This window comes from Prionailurus bengalensis, chromosome D1 (assembly GCF_016509475.1).
Source record: "Prionailurus bengalensis isolate Pbe53 chromosome D1, Fcat_Pben_1.1_paternal_pri, whole genome shotgun sequence".
Taxonomy (NCBI): domain Eukaryota; kingdom Metazoa; phylum Chordata; class Mammalia; order Carnivora; family Felidae; genus Prionailurus; species Prionailurus bengalensis.
The window spans coordinates 80,409,077-80,434,136 of NC_057346.1; the positions used below are offsets into that span (position 1 = coordinate 80,409,077).

Sequence of the window (25,060 nt, forward strand, 5' to 3'; positions counted from 1 at the left end):
TCTTCTATTCACTAAGTCAGGTAGAATCCAGATTACTCTGTAACAAAAAGTGTGATACTCTAGTGAACTGAATGATATTAATCATATGAAACTGTTGTGTAAGAACCAGCCTTTGAATTGGTGCAGATTAGGCCCATCTATGACTATAGGCCCTCGGAGTAGAAATTCTATTTTATTTTTGTATATGCCTGTGAAAAAGACACATCTACTGACTGTTTGAAAGAAAGGAAAACTTCCCATCTTCAATATTTCCCCTGATGTATATATAATAAAGCACTTGTGCTTTCTATCTGTAAATACCTTGTTTTTCTTCCTTATTCCAGAGGCCACAATTTAAACTTTTTGGGGCCTGGGGACACTTAATATAGTTTTTTAACCTATAGGATGCTGGACGCCATGGGAGCATTATGCTTTTTATACATTGTAGAATATCCCATATAAAATTGTATAGTAGTTTTAGACAAAAGCCTTTCAATTAAAACCTTTCTAGCCAGGGCGCCTGGGTGGCTCAGTCAGATAAGTGTCTGACTTCAGCTCAGGTAATGATCTCACAGTTGGTGAGGTCGAGCCCCGCATGGGGCTGTCTGCTGTCAGCACAGCCGCTTCTGATCCTCTATCCCCTGCTCTCTCTCTCTCTCTCTAAAAAAAAATAATAATAATAATAATAATAATAGTAATAATAATAAAATATATATATGAAAACAAAAAAAGCTTTCTAGCCAAGCATTCTTATTTGAGAAATATAACAGCTGTTTTGTTTTTTGTTTGTTTGTTTGCCATACCCAGAATTGAGTCCAGCATTAAGGGTTATCATGACACAGCTATGGAGAGCTATGGAAATGAAAGAAACAAGTAATTTGAGAATTATCAGAATATAGAAAAATGGAATCCATCCCTTATATATTTATTTATGACATAACTACAGTTTTGAGTTTAATATCCAGTACAAACTTTATTATGTTCATACTCTATAAAGAACATTATATAATTGAAGGAAAATGGCCTTAAAAAGTCTTTAGAATTTTAAAACAGCCAATAACATAATATAAAATTCAAGACATAAGTATAAGCAAATATCTCAGTTAGACAATAACTCAAAGGATGGGGTGCTTGTTAGAAAATATACTTAAGGAGAGAATATACTTTAAGGACGAGAATTTGAAAGACTTATCAAATTAGTTACAGAGAAGACAATCTAGGCCATATGAACAATTACTGTATGGCATCATTAGTAATAATAATTTTTATAAATAATAACCTTAGTCACCTACTATATGCAAAATATTGTTAAATGCTTTATAGTCATTCTTTCAATGCGTATAACATATGGGGTAGGTACAATTTTTATCAACATCTAAAATTTTTGCAGAATGGTTAAGTCACCTGGAAAGACTACCTAACCTGAGAATTGTGGAAGGAGTAGCTAAGACAGCTGCTCATGCCCTTAACCACAGTGCAGTCTGTATGGTTTTGTTATGTCCCTCTGTAAATGCCTTTAACATGTTGTTTGATCTGAGTCACAAGGTTCATGAACCCAAAGCACATTTTCTTGGAGTATTATAAATATTAGAAAGCCGGAGGAACAGGTATTGGCAAAACCACACAGCTACCCGGCAAGTATTGATGAGCAGAAATAAAATTAAAGCCAAAATAATAAAAATAAATAAAACCTCCATCACAACGTGAATCTGTGCACCCAAATTCCAGAACACATAAGAAAACTAGTGGTAAGAATGCCAGTAAGTAAAATTAACAAATAAAAATCAGTGTAGATAATATTTTTATGGAAGAGCTTGGTAAGAATATGTGTGTGTGGGGGGGGGGCGGGCGCACGCGTGCACGCATGGTTAAGAAACATGGATAAAAGATTGACAGCCTAAATATGTGTCGAATAAAAGTTCTTGAAAAGAGAGGAGAGTATGATGTAGATGCAACAGTTAAGTCTGAATATATATTTTATAATGAAGACGATTTTTTGAAAAAAACTTTAACGTTTGTTTTTGAGACAGAGAGAGACAGAGCATGAGTGGAGGAGGGGCGGAGAGAGGGAGGCACAGAATCTGAAGTAGGCTCCAGGCTCCGAGCTGTCAGCACAGACAGTGCACTAGGGTTTACTTTTCTCCATATCCTTGCCAACATTTGTTTTCTCTTCTTGTCTTAGAAGTGAGGCGATAGATATCTCATTGTGGTTTTGCTTTGTACTTTTCTGATAGCTACTGATGTCAAAAACCTTTTCATGTACCTTTTAGCCATTTGCTTGTCTTCTTTGGAAAAACTTCTATTCATTTCCTCTGCCCATTTTTTAGTCAGATTTTGTGGTTGTCATTAAGTTGTATGACTTTCTTATTCTCCCCACAGAATACTGCCTAAAATGTAACTGCTAACAAAACCTAATGGAGGGGTGCCAGGATGGCTTAGTCGACTGAGTGTCTGACTTCGGCTCAGGTCATGGTCTCACAGTTTGTGAGTTTGAGCCCCACTTTGTGCTTGCTGTTGTCAGCGTGGAGCCCACTTTTGATCCCCTGTCCCCCTGTCTCTCTTTCCTTCCTCCTCTCAAGTTCTCTCTCTCCAAAATAAATATTTAAAAAAAAAAGCTAATGGAGGTAAACTTTAGATTTAGATTTCAAATCCAAAATTAACTTTTCCTATTTTATCTTTCTAAAAAGTAAATCTGCTCATGTCACTTCATAAGCTCATTCAGTGCCACGGCTTCAGTGGCATACGAGCCCCATGGGGCTAACCCCAATGTACCTCTTTAGTCTCGCTTTTCTACTCTTTCACCGGTACCTTATGCATGATGCCACCAGGCATCATTATAGTTCTAGTGCAAATATCCTCCCCTCTTTCTTGCCTCTTCCTGTTATTTAGCTGACTCCTTTACACAGCTCAAGACAGCTCAGTGTCACTCCCTGAGTAGCTGCCTCTCCAGAGCCTATGAGTGCTACCATCAACCTCCTTCATGGATTGCCAACTTCTTGAACTGCGGGATTGTTTTAGCCCCATTCCTAGTACATGAAAGGTTTTTATAAATGTTGACAAGAATATTAATGCTTTTTTCATAAAGTTATTTCTGGGGTGAATGACATTTCATATATTTAGCCACATTTTTTAACCCATCAGAATGAGAGCTCTCTGATAAGGGAGGGGAGCTATTAGTGACAGCAGAAAAAAGTTCTATTTGCAAGGGAATTGTCTATTTTAAAAGAAAAGTCAGCCATGTAAAGAAATACCATTGAATACAATGACTTCCACAATAAACTTTTGGGTTGTTTTTTTTTTTTTTTTTTGAGAGAGAGAGAGAGAGCACGAACACAAGCAGGAGAGGGGCAGAGTGAGAGTGAGAGAGAGAGAATCGTAAGCTGGCTCCACACCCAGTACAGAACCCAGTGCAGGGCTTGATCTCAACAACTGTGAGATCATGACCTGAGCCTAAATCAAGAGTTGGAGGCTTAATCCATTGAGCCACCCAGGCACACCCACAACAAACTCATTTATCCATAAATCAGAGCTCATTGGCTAGAAACTTACCTGCCATCTTCTAATATGTATATATATGTTTATATTTATTTACATATATAAAATATGTATTTATATATTTATATTTTATTTGTGGTGCTGAATCCCTGAAACTTCTGGAGTGCAGTCCTAATCATCAAAAAATATTTTTCCTCTTTTATTTTTACAAGATGAAGTGAGTTTTGTTGAAGTAATAAGAGCTAGTATTTGTTGAGTGCTATGTGACAGTCACTGTTATAAGTGTTTTGCTTATATCATCTCATTTACTATAATCGCCCATTAAATTGGTCATGATAGTTGCCTAAGTGTATGGATGAGAAAACAGGTATTATCAGTGGTAACAAGATGCATCTAGAATTACATATCTTATTAAACAGTGGAATTCAAGTACAGTTGTTCTGTCTCAAGAACCCAGCAACTGTGCTTTATTATATTCATACTATTTGAAAAGTGATCTTGCAGGTATGAGACAAGTGTGAGAAGCACACAGGATATCTAATTAATCAACTCTGTAAGTTGAAATGTCATGCAATTATCTCTTACCTGACATCAGAAAAAGTCATTAGCTTATGTCTCTCATGCCACAGTCCTGAAGATGCAAGAAATCTAAGAGATGACCTAGAAATTTTCCATTACTTCACATATATTGACACATATGTCTAAAGGTTAAGTGATTTATACTAGATATTAGAGCTAGTCTGGTGCTAAGCTAAGAATAAAACTCTCATGAAGCACTCTTAAATTTTCTAACAAATTAGAACCAACATCAGTGTCACATCCTCTTCCTGAGTTAACCTCAATGAGGAAACCTATTAGCAATTGTAAAACTTCTGTTACACCTGCAACCAATTTAGAATTCAAGTTGGCAAGGCCAACACTCAACTGGAATATCTGCCATTGCTTGGATGATAGCAAAATTGTCTGGTGGTTTTATTTAAAAGTTTATAGAATGATCCTATTATTCACTTCTACTCAATTTTAAAGCTTTCTGTGAAAAAATAAATCTCTATTTTTAATTTAATTTAATTTTTAAGTGTATTTATTTATTTTGAGAGAGAGAGAGAGAGATGTGGGAGGGGCAGAGAGAGAGAGGGAGAGAGAGAGAGAATCCCAGGCAGGCTCCCCACCATCAGTGGAGAGCCCATTGTAGGGCATGAATTCACAAAGTGCAAGTTCATGACCTGAACCAAAACCAAGAGTTGGAGGCTTAACTGCCTGAGCCACACAGGAACCCTGAAAAATATAAATCTCTATTAAAGTAGCAATTCATTTATATACAGATTAAATGATAGCATTATTTCTTAACAGGATGATTCAGAAAAAATATTAATCAGAATATTTAGTTTGAAGTGTCTTTCTTGCTGTGTACATGATATTTTCACATAATTCTCAAGAGAATGGCTTTAAGTCTTTTTGACAAAAGATATTTCAGTTGTCTGAAGACCTACATTTACACTATGATATAAATAGGCTTTTGGCCTTTTTTGCCATTATCAGTTTGAAACTATTTCATAGACAATTTTATCTCTCTCCTTTTTGAAATTATATGTTTGTCTTCTGTGTGTCTTAGAACAAATAGAAGGGCCACATATACATTTCTTATTTTCCCTAGTTTCTCTACAGTTAAGCTTTTCTAAATGGGAGAAAAAATTCTCCCCTTTATTGACCTCTTCACCTCTTATTCTGAAATAAGAACTCTGGAATAACAATCTTTAAATTTTAAAGAGCATCAATTGTAAAATGACTTAACTTTCTTGAGGGAGGTAAACCATAAATACTAAATGAAAAGTTCACAGTGTTCTAGACTGCATCCTGATTTCAGAAACAGTGAGAGGTAAAAAAAAAAATACATCTAAGAACTAATAAAACAAACACTCATGATTTAAATTTCAGTGCAGTATCCCATCCCCTTCCTGAGATGTCCTCAATAAGGGACTCTTGTAAAATTTATAAAAATGTCACATCTGCTAATATTTTAAAAGCAAAGTATTTAGGGGCACCTGGGTGGCTCAGTTGGTTAAGCCTCTGACTTCGGCTCACAGTTTGTGAGTTCAAGCCCTGCGTTGGGCTCTGTGCTGACAGCTCAGAGCCTGGAGTCCACTTCAGATTCTGTATCTCCCTCTCTCTTTGCCCCTCCCCTATATTCACCCGCTTCTCTCTCTCTCTCTCTCTCTCTCTCTCTCTCTCTCTCTCTCTCTCTCTCTCTCTCAAAAATAAATTATAAACATTAAAATAATTTTTTTAAAGCAAAGTATTTATGTTACATATTACCCCTAAACCATATTGTTTTCCTTAATATGGGATATAAGATTTCCAATTAGAAAATGACTTACTTGAAAGAGCACCCCCATTCTCTAGCATTTTAAGAATATATTTAAACTGAAACAAATGTGGATCTCAGTCAGATACAGTGGTTTCTGAACAGTCAGTTTTTGGAAATTCTAGGAGATACTTGCCACAGTTAGAGCAGTCTCTGGTTTCATTTTGAATTTCACTGCAGGTGATTTTACTTTTGGTTTACATTTAATTGCATTTTTGAGATATTAACACATGTTTTTGGCTGCCTGGAAACAGTGGTATCTACTTTTTTTGATCTAGAAAATAACAGTATAAACACATATACATAATTTATTATATTTGACAATCCTAAGTGGTCCGATGATGGCTTTTTCACCATGAAAATTCATCGAGAACTCATCATGTCACTTTGTAATTAAGTATAGTGATTTACAGTTGTCTCAATAGGTATATTCTATCTTATAATCATAGATACCTCCTCTTACCTTCGGTGTTACCTTCTTTCTGAGCCTTATTCCCCAGGCTTTATTCTGCCTGAAATCTTCACAATAGATTCATGTTTTGCTTGATTTGACCATTATTGGTTTTTATTATTTACAAACAAAAATACCTCTTAATACCTCTTTTCATTTGAAAGCACCATGTAAAATTTATACTCATAACAATTTTGGATTTTTTACATTTACCTATAGAACGATTATAGAGATATACTAGACTTACATGTCTTTTTGTTTTGTAGCCTAGCATATTTGGTGAGTTTCAGCTACCCTGTAAACTATACTGAAAATGTGATGTGTTAAGTTACCAGCCAAAAGTTAAAACTAGATTAAACAGATCTATGTATTAAGAAAGATATTATGGGGGCACCAGGGTGGCACAGTCAATTGAGCCACCTGACTTTGGCTCAGGTAGTGATCTTATGTCTTCATAAGTTCAAGCCCCACATTGGGCTCTCTGCTGTCAGGATAGAGCCTGCTTTGGATCCTCTGTCTCCCTTTCTCTCTGCCCCTCCCCTACTTGTGCTCTCTCTCCCTCTGTCAAAAATAAATAAACATTTAAAAGATTTAAAGATATTATGTTACTATAATATTTGAGTTTGAGATTTATCCTGTAGATAATGGGAAATGTTAAATAACATTTTTAGGCAGGGCTGATATATATACAACCTGGGTTCCCAAGAAGACTATAGATATTTGTTTCATGCCACCCCAAATTTGTACAGCATCCAGTTGGGAGGCAGTCCCTAAATAGGTAGTAAGCAAGGTCTGCCTTCCATTTAGAAAAGGCAAAATAGGGGCACCTGGGTGGCTCATTTAGTTGAGCACTGGACTCTTGATTTCAGCTCAGGTCATGATCTCTGGGTCATGGGATTGAGCCCCGTGTCGGGTTCCACGCTGATTGTGGAGCCTGATGCAGTCCGTCTCTCTCTCTCTCTCTTCTCCCCCTCTGTCCCTGCCCCCTGCTAACTCTCTCTAAAATTAAGAATAAAATATTAAAAAAAAATAAAAGGCAAAATAGATGGCCCACATCCTGATAGGCTATTGCATTAAGCGATAGATGTCAGCATGGTTATTTGGATGTTCTTCTTTGCTACTCTGAATCGTAAGGACATGATATGATTATGTGATCATGTAAGGTAGGGTGGACAAAAGGATTTGTTTGGTGTCAAGAGGGCAGAGGGCTGGTGCTGGTAGCATGTAATTGAAACACCCGAGAGTATCCTACCTTCACAGGTATGAAGTAGGGAGAAGGGCCAACACTATTACCAAGATTCAGTAGTTCTCTCTCCATACTCATGTGTTCTTTTTCCAATGTTAGGTGTACTCTCATATGGGTGATGTGTTTTAATCTAGTAATGACACTCGGCCTCTTTTTCCTTGATAATTCTTGAAAATAAAATATTTATATTAGTGTCTCATCAGTAGTGATTACGTTACTTTACCAAATCTGGACCAAGACTGTTTGGCTGGGCTTGAGCTTGATCCTTTTCCTTGATGGAGTGGTAGAGTTAGGGTCACGCCAGCTACATGGAATTAGCATGGAAAAATATTTCTAATAAGAAAACTCAGATTGTGGTTATTAGAATAACGGATAGCAGAAGTGTGATGGCAGAAGGAACAGATAGTTAAACATTTGATGACTCTGGTAATCTACTTTTCTTCATATTCCCTCAAGTTAGGCATAATCATAATTGGATCCTTGCATCTTGGGTGTAATTATATGTGTACCTTGTTTTAGATCTTGTGAAAGCATCATTAGGTTTGATAGGGATGAGATACATTAGTTAGAGGGTGGATGAAACAACACAAGTCTGCTTACCAAACTGTAAAAAACAGTGTTCTCAATGCCAGAATGTATCAAGCCATGATGACTTCTGGAATTAAAGAAGTATGATCACTGATCACAAGTAGAAAGGTTAAATCAGTGAATTGTCTGGGAGTCAGTATTCCCTCTTCAGTGCTCTGTGCATTCCATGTTTCTGAAGAGCATGCCATCTGAGAACAATTTTACTATGGACGTTGACAAGCCTCCCTTGTGTCCTACAATTGGCCCCTTTGTGGGTGATCATGATTATTATCCCCAATTCTGAGTATATTTCAAAGAGTGAAATACTCTAATTCCTAAGCTTGAGAAATCACATGTAGCTTAATGGAAACATATTACTTTAAACACTTTACACAATTGCCCAGAATTATCAACTGTCAGTGTAGACAGTAGATGTGTAATGTAATCACTGCTCATTTTGGGGCAGTCACAAGGGTATCCGTGTGGAAAAGCAGCAGTTCCCCCCTGTACAGTTCCAGGTGCATTGTCCAGGGCCATCATAAGCATTTCCAGTGAAATAATGTTCTATTCATTGCTTTATCGTCTTTGAATTGAACAGGATGAAAAGGAAGGGAGGAGGAAAGAAATAAGGAAAGAAAGAAAAAAGGAAAAAAGCTTTAAGTGAAGGTGCCAACTTTAAATAGTATAGACCACTGAATTGTAAATATATTATTAACTGCATTGTCATGCCTAATAGACTTACTCAGATGTGGATGGTTTGTGTTGGTACATATATCTTCATATGCAATACACTCCACCTGTCTTGTCTCAGTTATCCTTATATTAATTTAATTTTTATTTTACTATTACTTTTTAGTGCACAAAATTTCATTTTATCATCCACCTTCTGAGCTATTACACAGGAGCAAGTGGGGTGTGTGTGGATGGGGAACATTGACAGCAGGGACTTCCTGAGTTGTCACAGGCTAAGTGCCATTCTCACACTGAACACAATGCCATCTACTAGATTGTAGAGATGAATGATATTGGAAAAATGTATCATTTTGTCTGGAACAGTTTGTAGGGAGGTCCTGCTGCCATGTCACAGACCAAGCCTTGTCTTTCACCTCCAGCTTATCTAAGATGCTGTGGATATCCACATGGGTGTCTCCAATGATTTTGTGCTTAAAAGAAAGCTAATATTTCCCAGAGGTCACTAATGGTGAAAGAGCTTAAAGGAAGGGTAATATTGTTTATGGAATCAGGTGGGCCCCTGTGGAAGCCAAATCATGAGCAGATTTGGGGGAAAAAAAAAAGAATTCTCTTCCTCAAACCCAGGTTCAATAAAAGAACAGATTTCCTCTTTCTGGAGACTGACTTTTTTTTTTTTTCACTTGCAAGACTGGCACTGGCAGGTCCAAGATCTGGGGGGAAATACATTTTCTTATAGTGGCTTATCTGGGATGCAGGTTGAAGGGCAATCCTGTGTTTCCGGCTGTCAGGGCAGAATTCCAGTCCTCCTACACAGCAGGTTCCTGAGGATGGACAAGGTATCAGTCATTCTGGAGGAGACTTGGGAAGGACTCATACTTCCCATTAGGTTGAGGCTGTAGAACCATGTGTCCAGTGGCGTAGGTGTGAGAATAGTCAGGCTCTGGGAAGATGAACTGTCTGGGGAGGGGAAATGCCATAGCTTTCCAGACTGAATAGAAAAGGTCCCCACCACGGACACTGGATACTGATCCACAGCCACAGGACCAGTCCCATTCAAGCTGTAGTTGGTGGCAGAATATGCAAAAGATACTCCTTGTGGTTTGGTCCACTGAGAAGAGAAACGCCACTGACTTGGAGGCACGTTGCTGTCATTCCTCAAGATCACATCTTCACTCTGGCTCTAGGGGCTCGATCCCTGGGGGCTTGACATGGCTAAGAGCTCTGGAAGTTAGTCTCTTCCACCATGCTGCTGATGTCCCCTTGAAAATAGATGAAAAAGGCACACCGGAAATTCCACGCAATCTTCATAGGTCCCTGCATGTTCACAGCAGTCTTCCCTCTTACTCCCATGGCGAGTGACACAGGTGACACCTTAATTCCTGACCGTCACCTGAGACAGCAAGCCACTCCGACTGGGCAGTGGTGTCCTGTGATGGCCAGAGTTGCCTGACCCACTTTCAAGCAGCTCAGTCTTAGTTTTATTTTTGTAGATAATTTAACATTTTATTTTGAAATAAATTTTGACATAGAAAAGGGCATACTAAATCAGTACAGAATGTTCTTGTGTATCTTTACCCAAAACCTCTAATACAACATCATACAGAGTGATAATAATACAATTATTAAACCAGAAAATTAGCATTAATACAATACTATTAAACAAACTGTAGACCTTATTTAAATTTCATGTCTTTCCACTAAAAAACTATAGCCATTAAAAAGATGAAAAATCTAAGTATAAGTATGAAATCTTTACAGCTAGTGAAGATACTTTATCTACAAAGATAATTCAGGAAATCAAAAAGGGAAAAATAGGCCATTGTATGATAAAAAATTAAGATTGCATATGTCAAAAGTATAACTGTACAGGAACAAAAGGAAAACTAGGGTATGTTTTAACCTACAGTCTGAGCAAAATTGCGAAGTTAGAACATCAGTATGTATCCCCTCATTATAGTTTACAAGCTTTTAAATATACGAATAATATATATTAAATTATTTTAAAACCTCTAATCTTGTGCTTTGTGTATGATGAATACAAATATTTACAAGAAAACATTACTTGAGTGAAACAAGTTAACTCCTCATTTGTGTAAACTATTTCACAGTATTAAAATTCTAAGAAATGAGCTTTTTGGAAATGAGCTTTTTAGAATTTTAACTCTTTGCTAAAGAGAAAAATTAGACAAAGGTTTCATTCAAACTGAGGCAGCTGTATCCCCTCTCTGCATGACAGGAAAATAAAATAGGAAACAATTTGTTTCAATGTTCAAAATAAGGTGGGAATTGTAAGTGAAGAACTCTCAACTTTAATGTATTCATTCATTCAGTTATTCATTCATTCTGCATAAATTTTGTTCAGTTTGCTCACGATGCTCATCAGATCGACGTTCTTTAAAGTCATTATGCATAAGATGTACTTTAGCACTAAATGGTTTGCTCCTGCAGAGACAGCACAAAATCTGAATCCAGAGGGTTTCAACAAGATTTCTGTTCTCCTTTACCCTGCCTGTCTAAAAGTACCTCAGTTACCAGGACAAAGAAAAGCCTGAGCATAATGAGGCAGGTATAATTGAATAGCTATAAGGGTTTAGATTCAGATGGCTAAGAACACATGGCTTCTATGTCAGAAGTAACAAACATTCATCTATGAATCAAGGTCAATTATGGTAAGTTAAAAGGGTAATCGTATCTGTCCGTACTCAAGACCAGCAGAGAGAGTACACTTATACACTTATGAGGCTTAGAAAAAGAAATGGCTTCTGAACATCCAGAAGCCCTCTAAGTATAATGCACAGTACTCCAGAATATAAGAGGATTCAAAAACTATCGTCTTAAAAGGGAATATAGACCCTGATGCATCTATGACTAGATTATACTAGGGTCCAAGGTGACCAGCATCCAGATGACAGTAGGAAAACAAATATTTGCTGTCTAGGGGCACTTGGGTGGCTCAGTCAGTTAAGCATCCAACTCTTCGATTTCAGCTTAGGTCATGATCTCATGGTTTGTGAGTTTGAGCCCCTATGTCTGGCTATATGCTGACCACTGACCATGCAGAGCCTGCTTGGGATTCTCTCTCTCCTCTCTCCCCCTCTTTCTCTGTCCCTTCCCTACCTATCAGAATAAATAAATATACATTAAAAAAATACTTGCTGTTTAGAGATGTGCTCTCAGAAACTAACATCTGTTGTAAATTTGAAACTAAAATTATTTTATAACATACCATACATAAATATAATAAAACAGTATTAAATGTAAGGCCAAATAAAGTTCTACCTTTTTAAATAAACATGTTACATTTTAATTGAATTAAAGAAACATTATTTTACATTACAGATTATACTCAGTTTGTACAAATATATTACATCTCATATCATGAAGGACTTATCCATGAACAGAGAAATGCAGCTGACATGTTTAGGAATTATTAATGCTTTATAATTTCTCAGCAATACACTATGTTTCTTTCATCAGAATAAAAGCTTGAAGAACAAACTCTTGTCAGGAAACAAGCTGTGTGGCATCCATGCAGAAGAGGTGAGTAAATTTTCTCTTCTAGATTCAACAAAATAGAAAGTGCCAGAATATTAGTGCCAGGTTTTTCTTTTAGGGCCCAGATACCCGGAGACTTTTCTTTCGCTAACACAAAGGAAAACATCGGAATAGGAAAATTAAAACAGATTTTAAACCTTAGATATTTTTGGATGTTTTTGACATAGCATAACCAAGAACAAACAAACAAAACAAAATAAGCCCGTTAGGCATTACTTCCCTACAGTGATTTTATGGATTCCTTCCTTAATTGGATTATCAGGATTTCCTTAATAGTGAATATCTGAAGGTCCTTGAATTTTTTTGTTTTTAACCATCTATGTGATGTCTACAAAGTTTTGCAATAACAGTTAAGTGTCAGAAAGAGGATTCTGGGGTTGATCATAAATCTTAAGGAACAAATACATTCCTCAGTTCTCCTTGCTAGGCAGGAAATTTGTCTCATGCATTTCTTAGGGTGGGGTGTGGAAAGTCATTCTGGTTAATCCAGATTTAACTAAAATCAATTTCTTATACTCCTGGTCTCCCAAATCCATCTGTGATATAATCCCCTATTTAATGTGGTTTAACCCCTTTCCCAAAGCAGTTAGAAGTAAGGCACAGAGCTGGTGAAATACCTCTATAATCTTCTAATGGTGGACTCACATTTTTTGTTCCAATGAACTTTTCCTATTATTATCACCTTATAGCAGGAGGGATAGGGAAGATTACCTGATGACTCATAAGAATTGCTTTTTAGGACTCCAACTAGGAAGTAGTGATACGTGTTTCATTGTACCATATTTGCCAGACGTAGGTCACATGCCTAGCCAAACTGCAAGGAGTCTGGACAATGTCATTAAGTTGGTGGTCATTAGGTTGAGATAATTTTTTTAGTAAACCAGGTGAAAATACTTCCTAATGGACGTGTAAAATTCATCACTCTAAACACTCAAGTTAGAGTCTAACATGAAATATAAGAACCCATTTATAATGTCTTTCCAATAATATTGTGCATGAAATATGAGTATAAATTTTCAATACATGGAAAAGAAAGGTTGATGCTTTATAAATGAATAATCAAACTGAATCTCTTGTAGATATGAGCCAGTGTAGTGTTTCTTTCATTACACTTTTCTATTTGAAGAGTATGCTGCTTAATTTGCTATGATTCTAGAAACATTACATGTGTAATGTGCAGTTTCTGGATAGGTAAGCAAGTAGAGCCAATTTTTGAGTAAGAACTGTGTTGACTCTGTGGATTGAAACTATATTCTGAGATGGTTGCCAGGTTCCCAGAGTCCCCCAGTACTCATGAAAGAGAGATGGCTCCTGGGAGACATTGCCTATAGTGTTTAGAAACAAACAAAACAAACAAACAAAAATCCAATAAACAAGCAGCAACGTCAATCTGGGCCTACCTGTTATTTTTTTAGCCCCTTAGTTCATTAATGAGTCATTTTAAAAATTCATCTCAATTCCTTAAGACGATATATTATATCTACATTTTAATTTATGAATTCCTAGATGGTTCATATATTAGTATTGCATAATGTTGAAATAAATTTATTCACTTGACCTATCTCTATTTATTTATGGAAAATAATTTAGAGTTTAAAATTCTGGACAAAGAGGGAGACATGTATTTTTTTTTTTTTCTGTCACAAAAACACTTGCAAAGAATATGGTAACAGATGTAATTATTTGTATTACCACCATCAAAACAAAATAGTAACGTCCTCTATCAGTTTAGAAGCTAAAAAGGAGCTTGTCTTCTAAATCAGTGACTCTAAACTATTTATAGGTACATAAATATCCACATCCCATTGACACATAATGGCTGGCCAGTGTTTTAATTTGCCAGCACAGAATATTGAAAAGAGTGGAGGCTACTACCAACACCATTGTCTTTACTGTTATTTCACAAAAGAAATGTTCTTGGACATGAATTGTAGAAAAGAAAAACCTCAGAGACTAGCTGAAATATTTTGTCATGGCCACCTTCTTTGCCTTCACCTTCTCCATTTTTTTATTTTACTTACAATTATTCTCACAAGCTTAATTTTAGTGTGGACTTGTGGACTTTACAGGCACCAGGATGTCAAATTACATTTAAAATCATTAGTATAGTTTTGGGGCACCTGAGTAGCTCAGTCGGTTAAGTGTCTGACTTTGGCTCAGGTCATGATCTCACGGTTCATGGGTTCAAGCCCCATGTTGGGCTTTGTGCTGACAGATCAGAGCCTGGAGCCTGCTTTGGATTCTGTCTCCCTCTCTCTCTCTGCCTCTTCCCCACTTGCTCTCTCTCCCTCCCTCTCTCTCTCAAAAATAAATAAACATTTAAAAAATAAAATAAAACCATTAGTATAGTTTTAAAAATTACTAAAATTCCCCAATAGCCCAGTGGTTTGAAGATTATCCCTCTGACAATTCTAATTTTTCAAAATGATGCCAGGAAGCTAAAGGAAAATACAGTGTCATTGGGGTTTTAGATCAATGTGTATTATAAAATGCATGCACCTGAAATGTACTTATTCTTACTTTGTATACCTTCATCAGATCTTTTGATAGGATTTTCCTTTTTACCTCACTGAACATTAGAAGATGGCTGGAATATACAACGCAGAGAAGCGATGAGTGACCGTAATGAAAATTTCTAAGACAAATGTTTCTAAATAACCTTAACTAAACTCAGGAATTCTAGCTGTTCTTGCTCAGTGCAGAACAAAGATGTGTAGGCTTTTATTATTGTTCCTGAATGAATCACTGCCTAAGACAAAAATTGATGTTTTAATAATTCAAGTTATGAATAAAAGTTTAAATTATATTCTGTACATTCAGTATAAATATGCATTAAAATAAACACCCAAAATGGTTAAAATTAGTCCTTTTTGACACTTTAAAAATAGAGCATTAATTATTTGGAGGGGTAGGAGTGAAATTGGGCATGGGTAGTAGTCATTTCTCATTCTGCATTGATATTGGTCAACATTAGATTGGAAAAATAAATAGTCTGTTGACCTAAGAGACTGTCCTGTCTTGTTGATGAGCCCCAGACAGTAGATGGGAACAGTGGGAGACAATGGCAATCAATTGTGCATTTGAAGTTGGAGAAGATCACAGAAATGATTCTTTGCTGGAATCAGTAGCACAAAATTAAGGGTAGCCATGAACAAACCTGCAAATGAAGTTAATGTAACAAAATGAAGTTAATGTAAGGAGAGGGATAAGGTGTCTGAAATACCATTATCTGGGGTTACTTAGGGAATTTTGTGCCAGGAGACCAGATTTATAATAAATGTAGAATCCTGAAGTAGAAGTATAAATTCAGGGGACTGGGGGCTTCAAGTGAAAGTTGTTATTCTTAAACCATACACCTGTAACAACAGCTCTTTATCTTCTTATGCATTATATCATGCACGTCACTTTCACTAGTCCTATCAAGTGAAAGAGGATGCTTTTCTTATGGAAATGGAAATTAGTAGCTAGTTTGTAAGCAGACAGAAATCTTTACTTCTTCTGAGTATGGAGTTTAACTGCAGAGTTGTGAATTATTAATGTGTCAAGAAGCTGGTTCTTCCTCCTTCCCTTCCTCCATCCCCCTGCCCCTCTCTCCCTCATTCTCTCTCTATTTCAAATCACCACTCTCCCCACTTCACTTTTCCTCTCTCCCTTTTTCCTTGTCTTTTCTTCCTTTCCTTTATCTCATTTCATTTTATTTTTGTTCTTTCTTATCAACTTCCAGATTCAATAGATCATGAAATGTCGTTGGCTCATGATAGGGATGTCTGTGAAAACTGTTTCTAATATTAGAGCCTTTCAGTGGTGTACCACAGACAGCACTTTTAAGATTGTGCTCTAATTGATGGTGCCTCCAGCATTACCCAATAATTTAGGAATTATACACCATAACATAGCTCCCACTTGGCAAACTCTACTATCTCGCGTCATTAGACATGTCCTGAATATAGTAGGAAACTAAATAGTATAGTTGCAGTTGGTTCAGTGAAAGACTCATGTACATTCAATGTAGCTTTGAAAATTATAATATTTAAAAAATATGAGTGGGCTTTATTTCTTAAAAAGGACCTTCATAAAGAGGACCTTAAAGAGGATCTTGTGCTTAGTATGTACTATGGCCAGCTACTTTTGAAATTGAATTTTATTGAGATATAACTTATCTACAATTCATCCCATTTAACTTTACAGTTGGATGGATTTGATCGATGTATAGCAAATCAAATGTTAAACATATAGAACATTTCTATCATCTTCAAAGTTTTCTCTTGCTGTTTTATAACCTCTACCACAAACCCGCAGCCATTGTCAACTACTAGCCTAATTTCTGTCCTTCTCCTTTGGTCTTTTTTACAATATAATATAAATGGCATTATACAAAAGATAGCTTCTAGTGACTGGGTTATTTCACACAGTATAATGCTTTGGAAATCCATGCACATTGTTACATGTTTCAGTACTTAATTCATTTTTTTAAATTGCTCAACAGTATGCTAGTACTTCATGATCGTACCAGAAAATGTTTGCTGTGCACCAGTTAATGGGCATGTTGCTTATTTCTACTTTTTGACTATTACGAATAAAGATACTATAAACATTTGTGTTTATGCTGTAATTTCTCTTGTACAAATACCTAGAAAGCATTGCTGTATAATGCAGTGTGCTTATGTTTAACTTTATAAAAAACCACCAAACTGTATCCCAAAGTGACTATACCATTTTACATTCCTCCTCAACTCGTTTACTATTTTTTCAGTTATCATTCTTTATTTGACGATGATAATCCGTTTGTGTTTATGTTCTCCTACTGAGGAATCAGAACTTGTCATTTTAGATACACAAAGACAAATACCTGAGGTCCTCATGTTAGAATATTTGAAATTGCATCTGTGCTGGAAAAATAGGAAGGCATGATCATCATCTGTGGCTCACCAGATATATATCCATAGGGTAGTCAACCATGTCTGCTGAGAGAAATGTCCTTGTTATAAAGCCCTTTTATAGTTGGCGTAGTCCTCTCAAAAAGTGCCTTCTTCTGCAGAGCAAACAGCCTTCACCTCAGCTTCCTAGCTGCTTTCTTTACACTCTGTCACATTTGCTTGCTACCCTCCCTTTGGACGTACAGCAAATTCAAACTTGGTTGTCAATTTAAATTTACCCTTATTTAATCTTAAAAAATAAGTAATTGCAACTAAACAGTGAAAACTGTAGCCTAGTTATACATAGGTATATCCAGCATCTAAAATTGAATTGTTGTACATGCTCTGGTGACTAAAATTTTGTGTGTGTGTATTCTTTTGTGGGGGGAGATGCTAGACAGAGAAACGATAAATTACTTTCTTTAAATAATGCCTTTAAAAAAATATGGTTCCTATTGTGTGCCAACTTTACTCAAATAAAAAAATTAAATGTTAAATGTCAAATAAAATTTCTACCCCCAAAAATTAAACACTATGGTTCCTTTGCACAGGCTTTGGTTTTCTCTTCCTGCCTGGACGACCTGGATGTCTGACTTCGAAAGCAGAGATTAAGCTTTTGCTTGACTGCAAACTTTATTCTTGTACAGTTTAAAATCATTTTAATCTTCAAGTTTGAAAATATAAATGAAATTAAGGCACTAATCTATGTTTCTGTTCTTGCAGTCAAAAAAAATCCAAGCCCAGCTGAAAGAGCTTCGTTATGGGAAGAAGGATTTATTATTTAAGGTGAGAATCTTTCTCCCTTCCCCCTCCACCAACCCAATAAGTGAACTATAATATTATTTAGCTTACATTTAATTTCTGGATTTTTATAAGAATTATAGCTGTATTTGACTGCATTGAAGATATTTTCATTTTCTTGCCTTCTTAATTAACGGAGATAAATGCAAATATGATTTCCTGGGTACATTCTTAATCAAAGGTAGGCATTATTCCAAAGTATTTAAAGTCTCTTTGTAACCTTTGATTACTTTAATTCAATATTGAGGAATACTGTATTTCAGAATATTTACATTAAGGAGAGCATAGATTGAGTGAATATCCAGAGATGAGATCCACTGGTTACCTACATTCTTGACTTCCAGAGGCCCCTGCATAAATCTCTTTTTTACTAAGAGTCTTCCTATTTAATCATTGTTGATTGATTTTCATCATTGATACTTTTTTTTTCTACAAGACTATCAAGTCACCATCTGTGTATAGATAGACATCTATCACAAACTATGGACTAGTGTCCCCCCAAGGATATCCACTTGCCAATTCCTGGAAGCTGTGAATATTATACTTTATGAGAAGGGAAACTTTACAGAGGTGATTGAGTTAAGGATCTTCAGATAGGAACGTTATTCCAAAATATCCAGGCAAGACCTAAATAGAATCATGCAAGTCCTTATCGCAGTGAAATAAGAAAGCCTAAACAAGAAGGTTGTGTGATCACAGAAGCTGGAGGAGGAAAGGCAATGTGAAAGATTTCCTTCCTATAGCCTCCAGAAAGAACCAGCCCTACCAACACCTTGATCTTCGTCCCATAAAATTTATTTCAGACTTCTGACTTTCAGAACTGTCTGTGAATAAGTTTGTGCTTTTTTAAGCCACTGAATTCAGGGTAGTTTGTTATAGCAGCAAGGTGAAACTTAAACAGATACTTTCTTTTATCTCCCTTGAGCAGGGGGAGACAAGAGGCAAGTGTTGTGCTTGTGGTACATGTGCATTTCCAAACGCAGTAGAGTGATGGAATATTAGGCTGTTAGGAGTAGGAGTAATAATTTGCTTGATAAATAATAAGTACGAATTACATTTTGTATAATATTTTAAAAAATATTTTCATTACAATGATCAGCCCGATCTATATGTGCTAGGTTTAAATTAAAGGGAGATAGTTTCTCATTTTATTTAATGATTGAAAAAACCTAAAATTTTTCCAGTGAAAACAATAAGAAATGACACATTTCCCTTCTTCAGCCCCTTTACTTTTGGTTCGGAGTCAGGGGAAGGTAGTCCTATTATGTCAGCCAGTATTTATTAAAAACTCATTCCATGTGAGGCATGAATCTGGACATATCTTGCCATTGACTCTTACATGAATATGCTACTTTCCTTTTTTTTTTTTACCTTATTTACAACAAGATATTCCCCTGCACACTAAGAAAAATCTGAATTAATTCTTATTAATGTTTATAGATCCCTGCCTCACAATACTCTGTTCATTTTATGTGATAAGTAGATAAAAGTATAAAACCCAAGGCACTTGTCTTTCATATTGAGACTCGAGCTCAGGGCATTTTAACTCTTAATTTCAGGTTGGCCTTTGCTTTTTGTAAGGTCATCAACAATAAATAAATTGTCAACAACAGTAAATAATTGAAATTGGGAAAAAATAAATAAAACGTCTGTGTGTGTGCGTGTGTGTGTGTGTGTTTTCATTTGCAGAGAAATTTCTATTTCTCTGTGAATTAGTTTAACTTAATATCAGGACTGTAATAAAACAAATCCAAGCTCCCTGGAGCTGATAGGTTTTAGGTAGGAGGCTGAGAAATTTATGTAAAGATAGATCATGTAAGCTTTTTAAACTTTTTGAATTTAATTTCCCAAATTGAAGAAAATTTGGGAAAAGAGATTGAAGAGATCCAATAATTTTCAGTGATTTACTTCTTCATAATATACCAGTTGTTGAATATACATTAGTAATTTATCAAATTTCAGAAAGTACCGATATCAGGATTTGTTGAAAATCTTTATGACTTGAAAATGAGACATTATTTGTAAGCCTTTGTCACTTTGAAAGAAGCGCTTGTGTATCAAATCAGGTGAATTGTGTATGACCATGAAGTTGCCTAAGTTAGAATGCCTTTAGCGTATACACTCTCTAAGGTGCTGTGTACCAGCAAGAGTTTTGTTAAATAAGATAATGAGAGGTCTATAAACATGACACTTTTTGACTTATTCAGTAACTAAACAATGTCAACAGGCCAACTTTTTTGTTTGTTTGTTTGTTTTTTCCTACCGTTCCATATCTCGGTCCTCAACTTACTGACTTATTCTAAGTTTTGATCCCTCATTATATATGATAGTAGTTAAAGATTTATATGCTCCTTTGTCCAATTTTGTACAAAGTCAGAGGAGAAAAAGGAAGGGGCAAGCGCTTGTCCTTCAGTGTCATAACTTTTATAAGGGAGGAGAATTTTTTAAGATGTTTCTCCAAACATGATCATGCAACCGTGCAAAACAAGTGAGACCTTAGTGTTTTCAGCTTCCATTGTGAAATAGTATTCATTCATTCATCTTAATGGCATTCACTCATCTGATTTGCCTATTACTATATCAACAGTGTGCATTTTAGGTCTTATATAAGCATGTACTGAATGAATAAATGAATTCATACATACATATAGGCACATGTATATACCAATGTGCATACATAAATAGAGGTGTCATGGCAGTACATTATAGAAATTCATGTATGTAGTCCCAAAGGGCATGTGACTACATGCACCTTTGAAAATGAACCCACAGAATATATTTGGTAATATTTTGCTGAACTCAGAGATGAGTAATAGAGGATTCTATTTCAAGTAGGTTCCCTGAAAATCTGTTCAATTTTGAATAGATTTGATCGTTTTTGTTAAAGACAGTCTTTGAAGAGCAATGAGTACTGCTGAAACACTTCAGTTATGTTTTAAAAATAACAGCATGTGCTGACAATTGTCAGACATGTTGATAAATTCAGTGTTCTTATTAATGTTTGAGAACTGGCTTTTGATTAGGAAGGCTGCCAGGGGTAGTACACATTCTCTACTAAAGGAAGAAGTGAGGCCCTGCTGACTGTTAGTTACCCTGACTTGAGTTACTTTTTATCCTCTCTGATTCCACTTGGAGATGATATTCTGTGGAATATCTACTTTCCATTTTGCTGCTCTATTTTACTTTTATATATACAATTGTTTAGTTTCAGAAGTATTATTTTCTCACTTAAAACCCATCACTCAAAACACACAATAGTTTGAAATATTTTATATTTCTGTTTAGTTCCTTTTATATTAGGCATAATCTGCCTTATGATTATATTAGTTAATATAGAGTTTATGTTATCTATTCTCCTTTTTCATATAATTTTAAAACATAAAACATCCTTTATTTCTTTGTAAAATCTAAATGCATAATATTTCATATGTATTCCAATAGTGACTTAACTTTAACCTTATAAATATTTGTGCATCTGTGTATTCATATATGTGTGTGTTGTGATTTAAACTTAAACTATGATAAAAATTCTGTTGTTATTTTTAACTTGAGGTATATATTGAACATATATATAACTATAAAATAATTCACCAAAATTATTGAACAACTTTAATGTTATTGACACCTAGTACACTGTTTTTGAGTTTAGAACTTTTTTTTTTTACTTTTTTCAGGAATAATTGATGAATGTAATCATATATATTTAAAGTGTACAACGTAATTATTTGATATTCATGAACCTTGTGGAAAGATTACCAAGATCAAGATTATTAACACGTTCATCACCTCTGATAATATTTGTGTGTGTGTATATGTGTGTGTGTGTGTGTGTGTGTGTGTGTGGTGAGAATGATTTAGATCTACTGTCAGTAACTTTATGTTACACACAATGCTGTACATTTGATCCTCAAAACTTATTATTTTTTCTTTTCTTTCTTTCTTTATTTATTTTTACTTATTTTTCTTTTAAATGCAAATTTCTAAGCTTTGATATCCTTCACCCCATTTCCCTTGTCTCCCTGCCCCTGGCAACCACCATTCTATTCTGTTTCTATAAAATTGGCTTGTTTTGTTTTTGTTTTATTTTGTTTTGTTTTGTTCCATATATTCCATATGTAAGTGATACCATCAATATTTGTCTTTCTCTTAGCTTATGTGGTTGGCTTATTTCACTTAGCCTAGTATCATCCAGGTCCATCTATGTTGTCACAAATGTCAAGGTTTCTTCCTTTTTTATGGCTGAATACTGTTCAATTGAGTATACCACATTTTCCTTACCCATTTATCCACTGAAGGACATTTAAGTTAATTCTATGGCTTGGCTATTGTGAATTATTCTACAATGAACATGGCTATGCAGGTACTCTTCATGATACTGATTTCATTTTTTTCAGATGTATACACAGAAGTAGGATTACTGCATCACATGGTAGTTTCCTTTGTGTATACATATATTATGTATTGTGTATAAATATATAATATGTTTCCTTTATAAAAATTATATATATGTTTCCTTTTTGTATATATATATGTATATATTTCCTTTGTAAAAATTATATATATATATATGTATGTTCCTTTGTGTATATATATTTAAAAATTATACATATATAATTTTTATGCACAACATAGTGATTTGACAGTTCTATATATTACTCAGTGCTCACCATAAAAAGCTGTTCATCTTTTCATCTCCAAAACTTATTTATTTTATAACTAGAACTTTCTTTTTAATTTTTTAAGGAACCAAGATACTGATTTCCATAATAGCTATACTAATTTACATTCCCATCAACAATGATAAGGATTCCCTTTTCTCCACATCCTTCCCAACATCTGTTATCTCTTGTCTCTGAAAATAACAATACTAACAGGTCTTAGGTGATATTTCATTATGGTTTTGATTTGCATTTTCCTAATGATTGGTGATGTTGAGCACCTTTTCATATATCTGTCGGTCATTTTGGATATTAAGCCCTTATCATATATATGGGGTTTGCAAATATTTTCTTCCATTTTGTAGGTTCCTTTTTCAATTTATTGATTGTTTCCTTTTAGTATAGCAATTCTTTAGTTTGATGTATTCCTGCTGGTTTATTTTGGCTGTTGCTGTCTTTTTTTTTTTTTTTTGTCTTCTTATCCAAAAAATCATTGCTAAGACCAACGTCAAGAATCATTTTCCCAGTGTTTTATGGTAGGGATTATGTGGTTGCAGGTCTTAAATTTAAGTCTTTAGTTCATGTCAAGGTAATTTTTATGACTAATAAAAAGATAGGGGACCGGTTTTATTCTTTTGCATGTGCCTATCTAGTTTTCCCAGCATCACTTATTGAAGAGACTGTTGTCCCCTCATTGTGTGTGTGTAAAGCTATGTGTTGGGACCTAGGGAGCGGTGTTCAGAGCAGCAGCAGCACAGTCTTGACACTGACAGGCCAGAACCGTGACCTGAGACCTAGGGGTGAGCCCTCAGGGCACCAACTAGGTGGTCCTCAACAAAGACAGATCAGAGCCAGGACGTGGGAACTTGGAAGGCACGTTCCAAGCAGTGGCAGCTCTGGTCACATTTACGGCAAAGCACTGGGGCATCCCAATCCCAGAAAGTGAGGTTTGGGGACCCTGAGGGCATGTCTCACTGCAACAACAGCTCCAGCCATGGGGAGGAGATGTAACAGCAGGGATTCTGGAAGGCTCTACAGGGACTCTGGAAGGTTCTGTCCTCTGGGATCAACACTAGAGAAGACTATGGGATCCTTGGTAGCAAAGGCTACAAACTTCCACAGTGGTGAGGCTTGCTGGGGCCTCTCCTGTTCTCCCTTTTCCTGTGGGGTGAAATCCCTCTGTGGGGATTCCTTCTGGCACTTAGCTGCTCTGGACTGGGGGTGATGGGGTGACATAGGTAAATCCTTCCTATGGTTTTCTATGTGGCCATCCTCAGTTTTTGAGTTTCACAGAGTTTTGGCTGCTTCTTCACTGTAGCTCACAGCTTTCCTCTAAGCTATTTTCATCTGTTCGTAGTTGTTTATTTGTTGTTATTGTTGTTTTGTTCAGGAGACAATTGTTGGGACCTCCTAGCCCCCCATCTTGCTGAGGTCACCTCTCTTAAGAAAATTACAACAGTTGACTCTACCATCAGTACAGTAAGAAAAAAAGAAATGTTGTGTTTAATTAAAACTTCTTTAGTTCTGAGTATTCTTATTAAAGAAACAAGAATACATAGGTGAGTAAATATATTAGTCTGCTCAGGCTGACATAAAAAAATATCATACACTGGGTGGCTTAAACAACAGAAATTTATTTTCTCGGAGTCTGGAGGCTGGAAAGTCTGAAATCAAGGTCTGGCAATGTTTGGTTTCTGGTGAGAGTGCTTTTCTTGGTTGGCAGACAGCCAGCTTTTCACTGTGTCCTCACAGGGAGAGTGACCGAGCTCTCTGGTGTCTCTCCTTATAAGGACATTAATCCCACCCAGACCAGGTCCACACCCTCATGACCTTTTTTAACCTTAATTACCCCTTCAAGTAGTTAGGACTTTAACATAGGAATTTTAGCCCTGGGGGGCGGGGGGCACAATTCAGTCCACTGTTGTAGTTAAGTAAATAATACCCACAATAAAGCGGCAACAAACTTTGTTGTTTGAGAGGTTATAAAAGGAAAATTGCTATTTTAATTTACCATAAAATGATTACTGGGAGCTTGGACATTTATTTTAAAATGTAAGCAATTTAATTTCATTTCCTCACTTTTATTTTGGTAATTTCAAAACAATTTCCGTAATGCTCCCAGTTACCAAAATTGAATTTATCAACTTCCCTAGTGAAGTAGGAAATGACAAACAATTTGAGTTTTGTTCTCAGATTCTCAAAAGGAAACATTGCTGAGTTTAACTGGAAGTTAGATCTGATCTCACTTTCATGTCCTATAAGCTGACGAATAGCTATAGTCTGGGTAGAAAGCTTCTTGCACATACATTTTGGTCATGACAGGTTTCCTTAACTGAC

General features: G+C 35.8%; 1 protein-coding gene across 3 annotated transcripts in view; it reads left to right on the plus strand.

Moving 5' to 3' along the window:
• The window catches only part of LUZP2 (leucine zipper protein 2), a 513,981-nt gene that overhangs the window by 353,151 nt on the left and 135,770 nt on the right, over positions 1 to 25,060 (plus strand). For all 3 annotated transcript variants that reach the window (XM_043580830.1, XM_043580831.1, XM_043580832.1), the window contains exons 6-7: positions 12,271 to 12,333; positions 17,988 to 18,050. In XM_043580830.1, the coding sequence (XP_043436765.1) occupies positions 12,271 to 12,333; positions 17,988 to 18,050 (126 nt within the window). The remainder of the gene's footprint in view (positions 1 to 12,270; positions 12,334 to 17,987; positions 18,051 to 25,060) is intronic.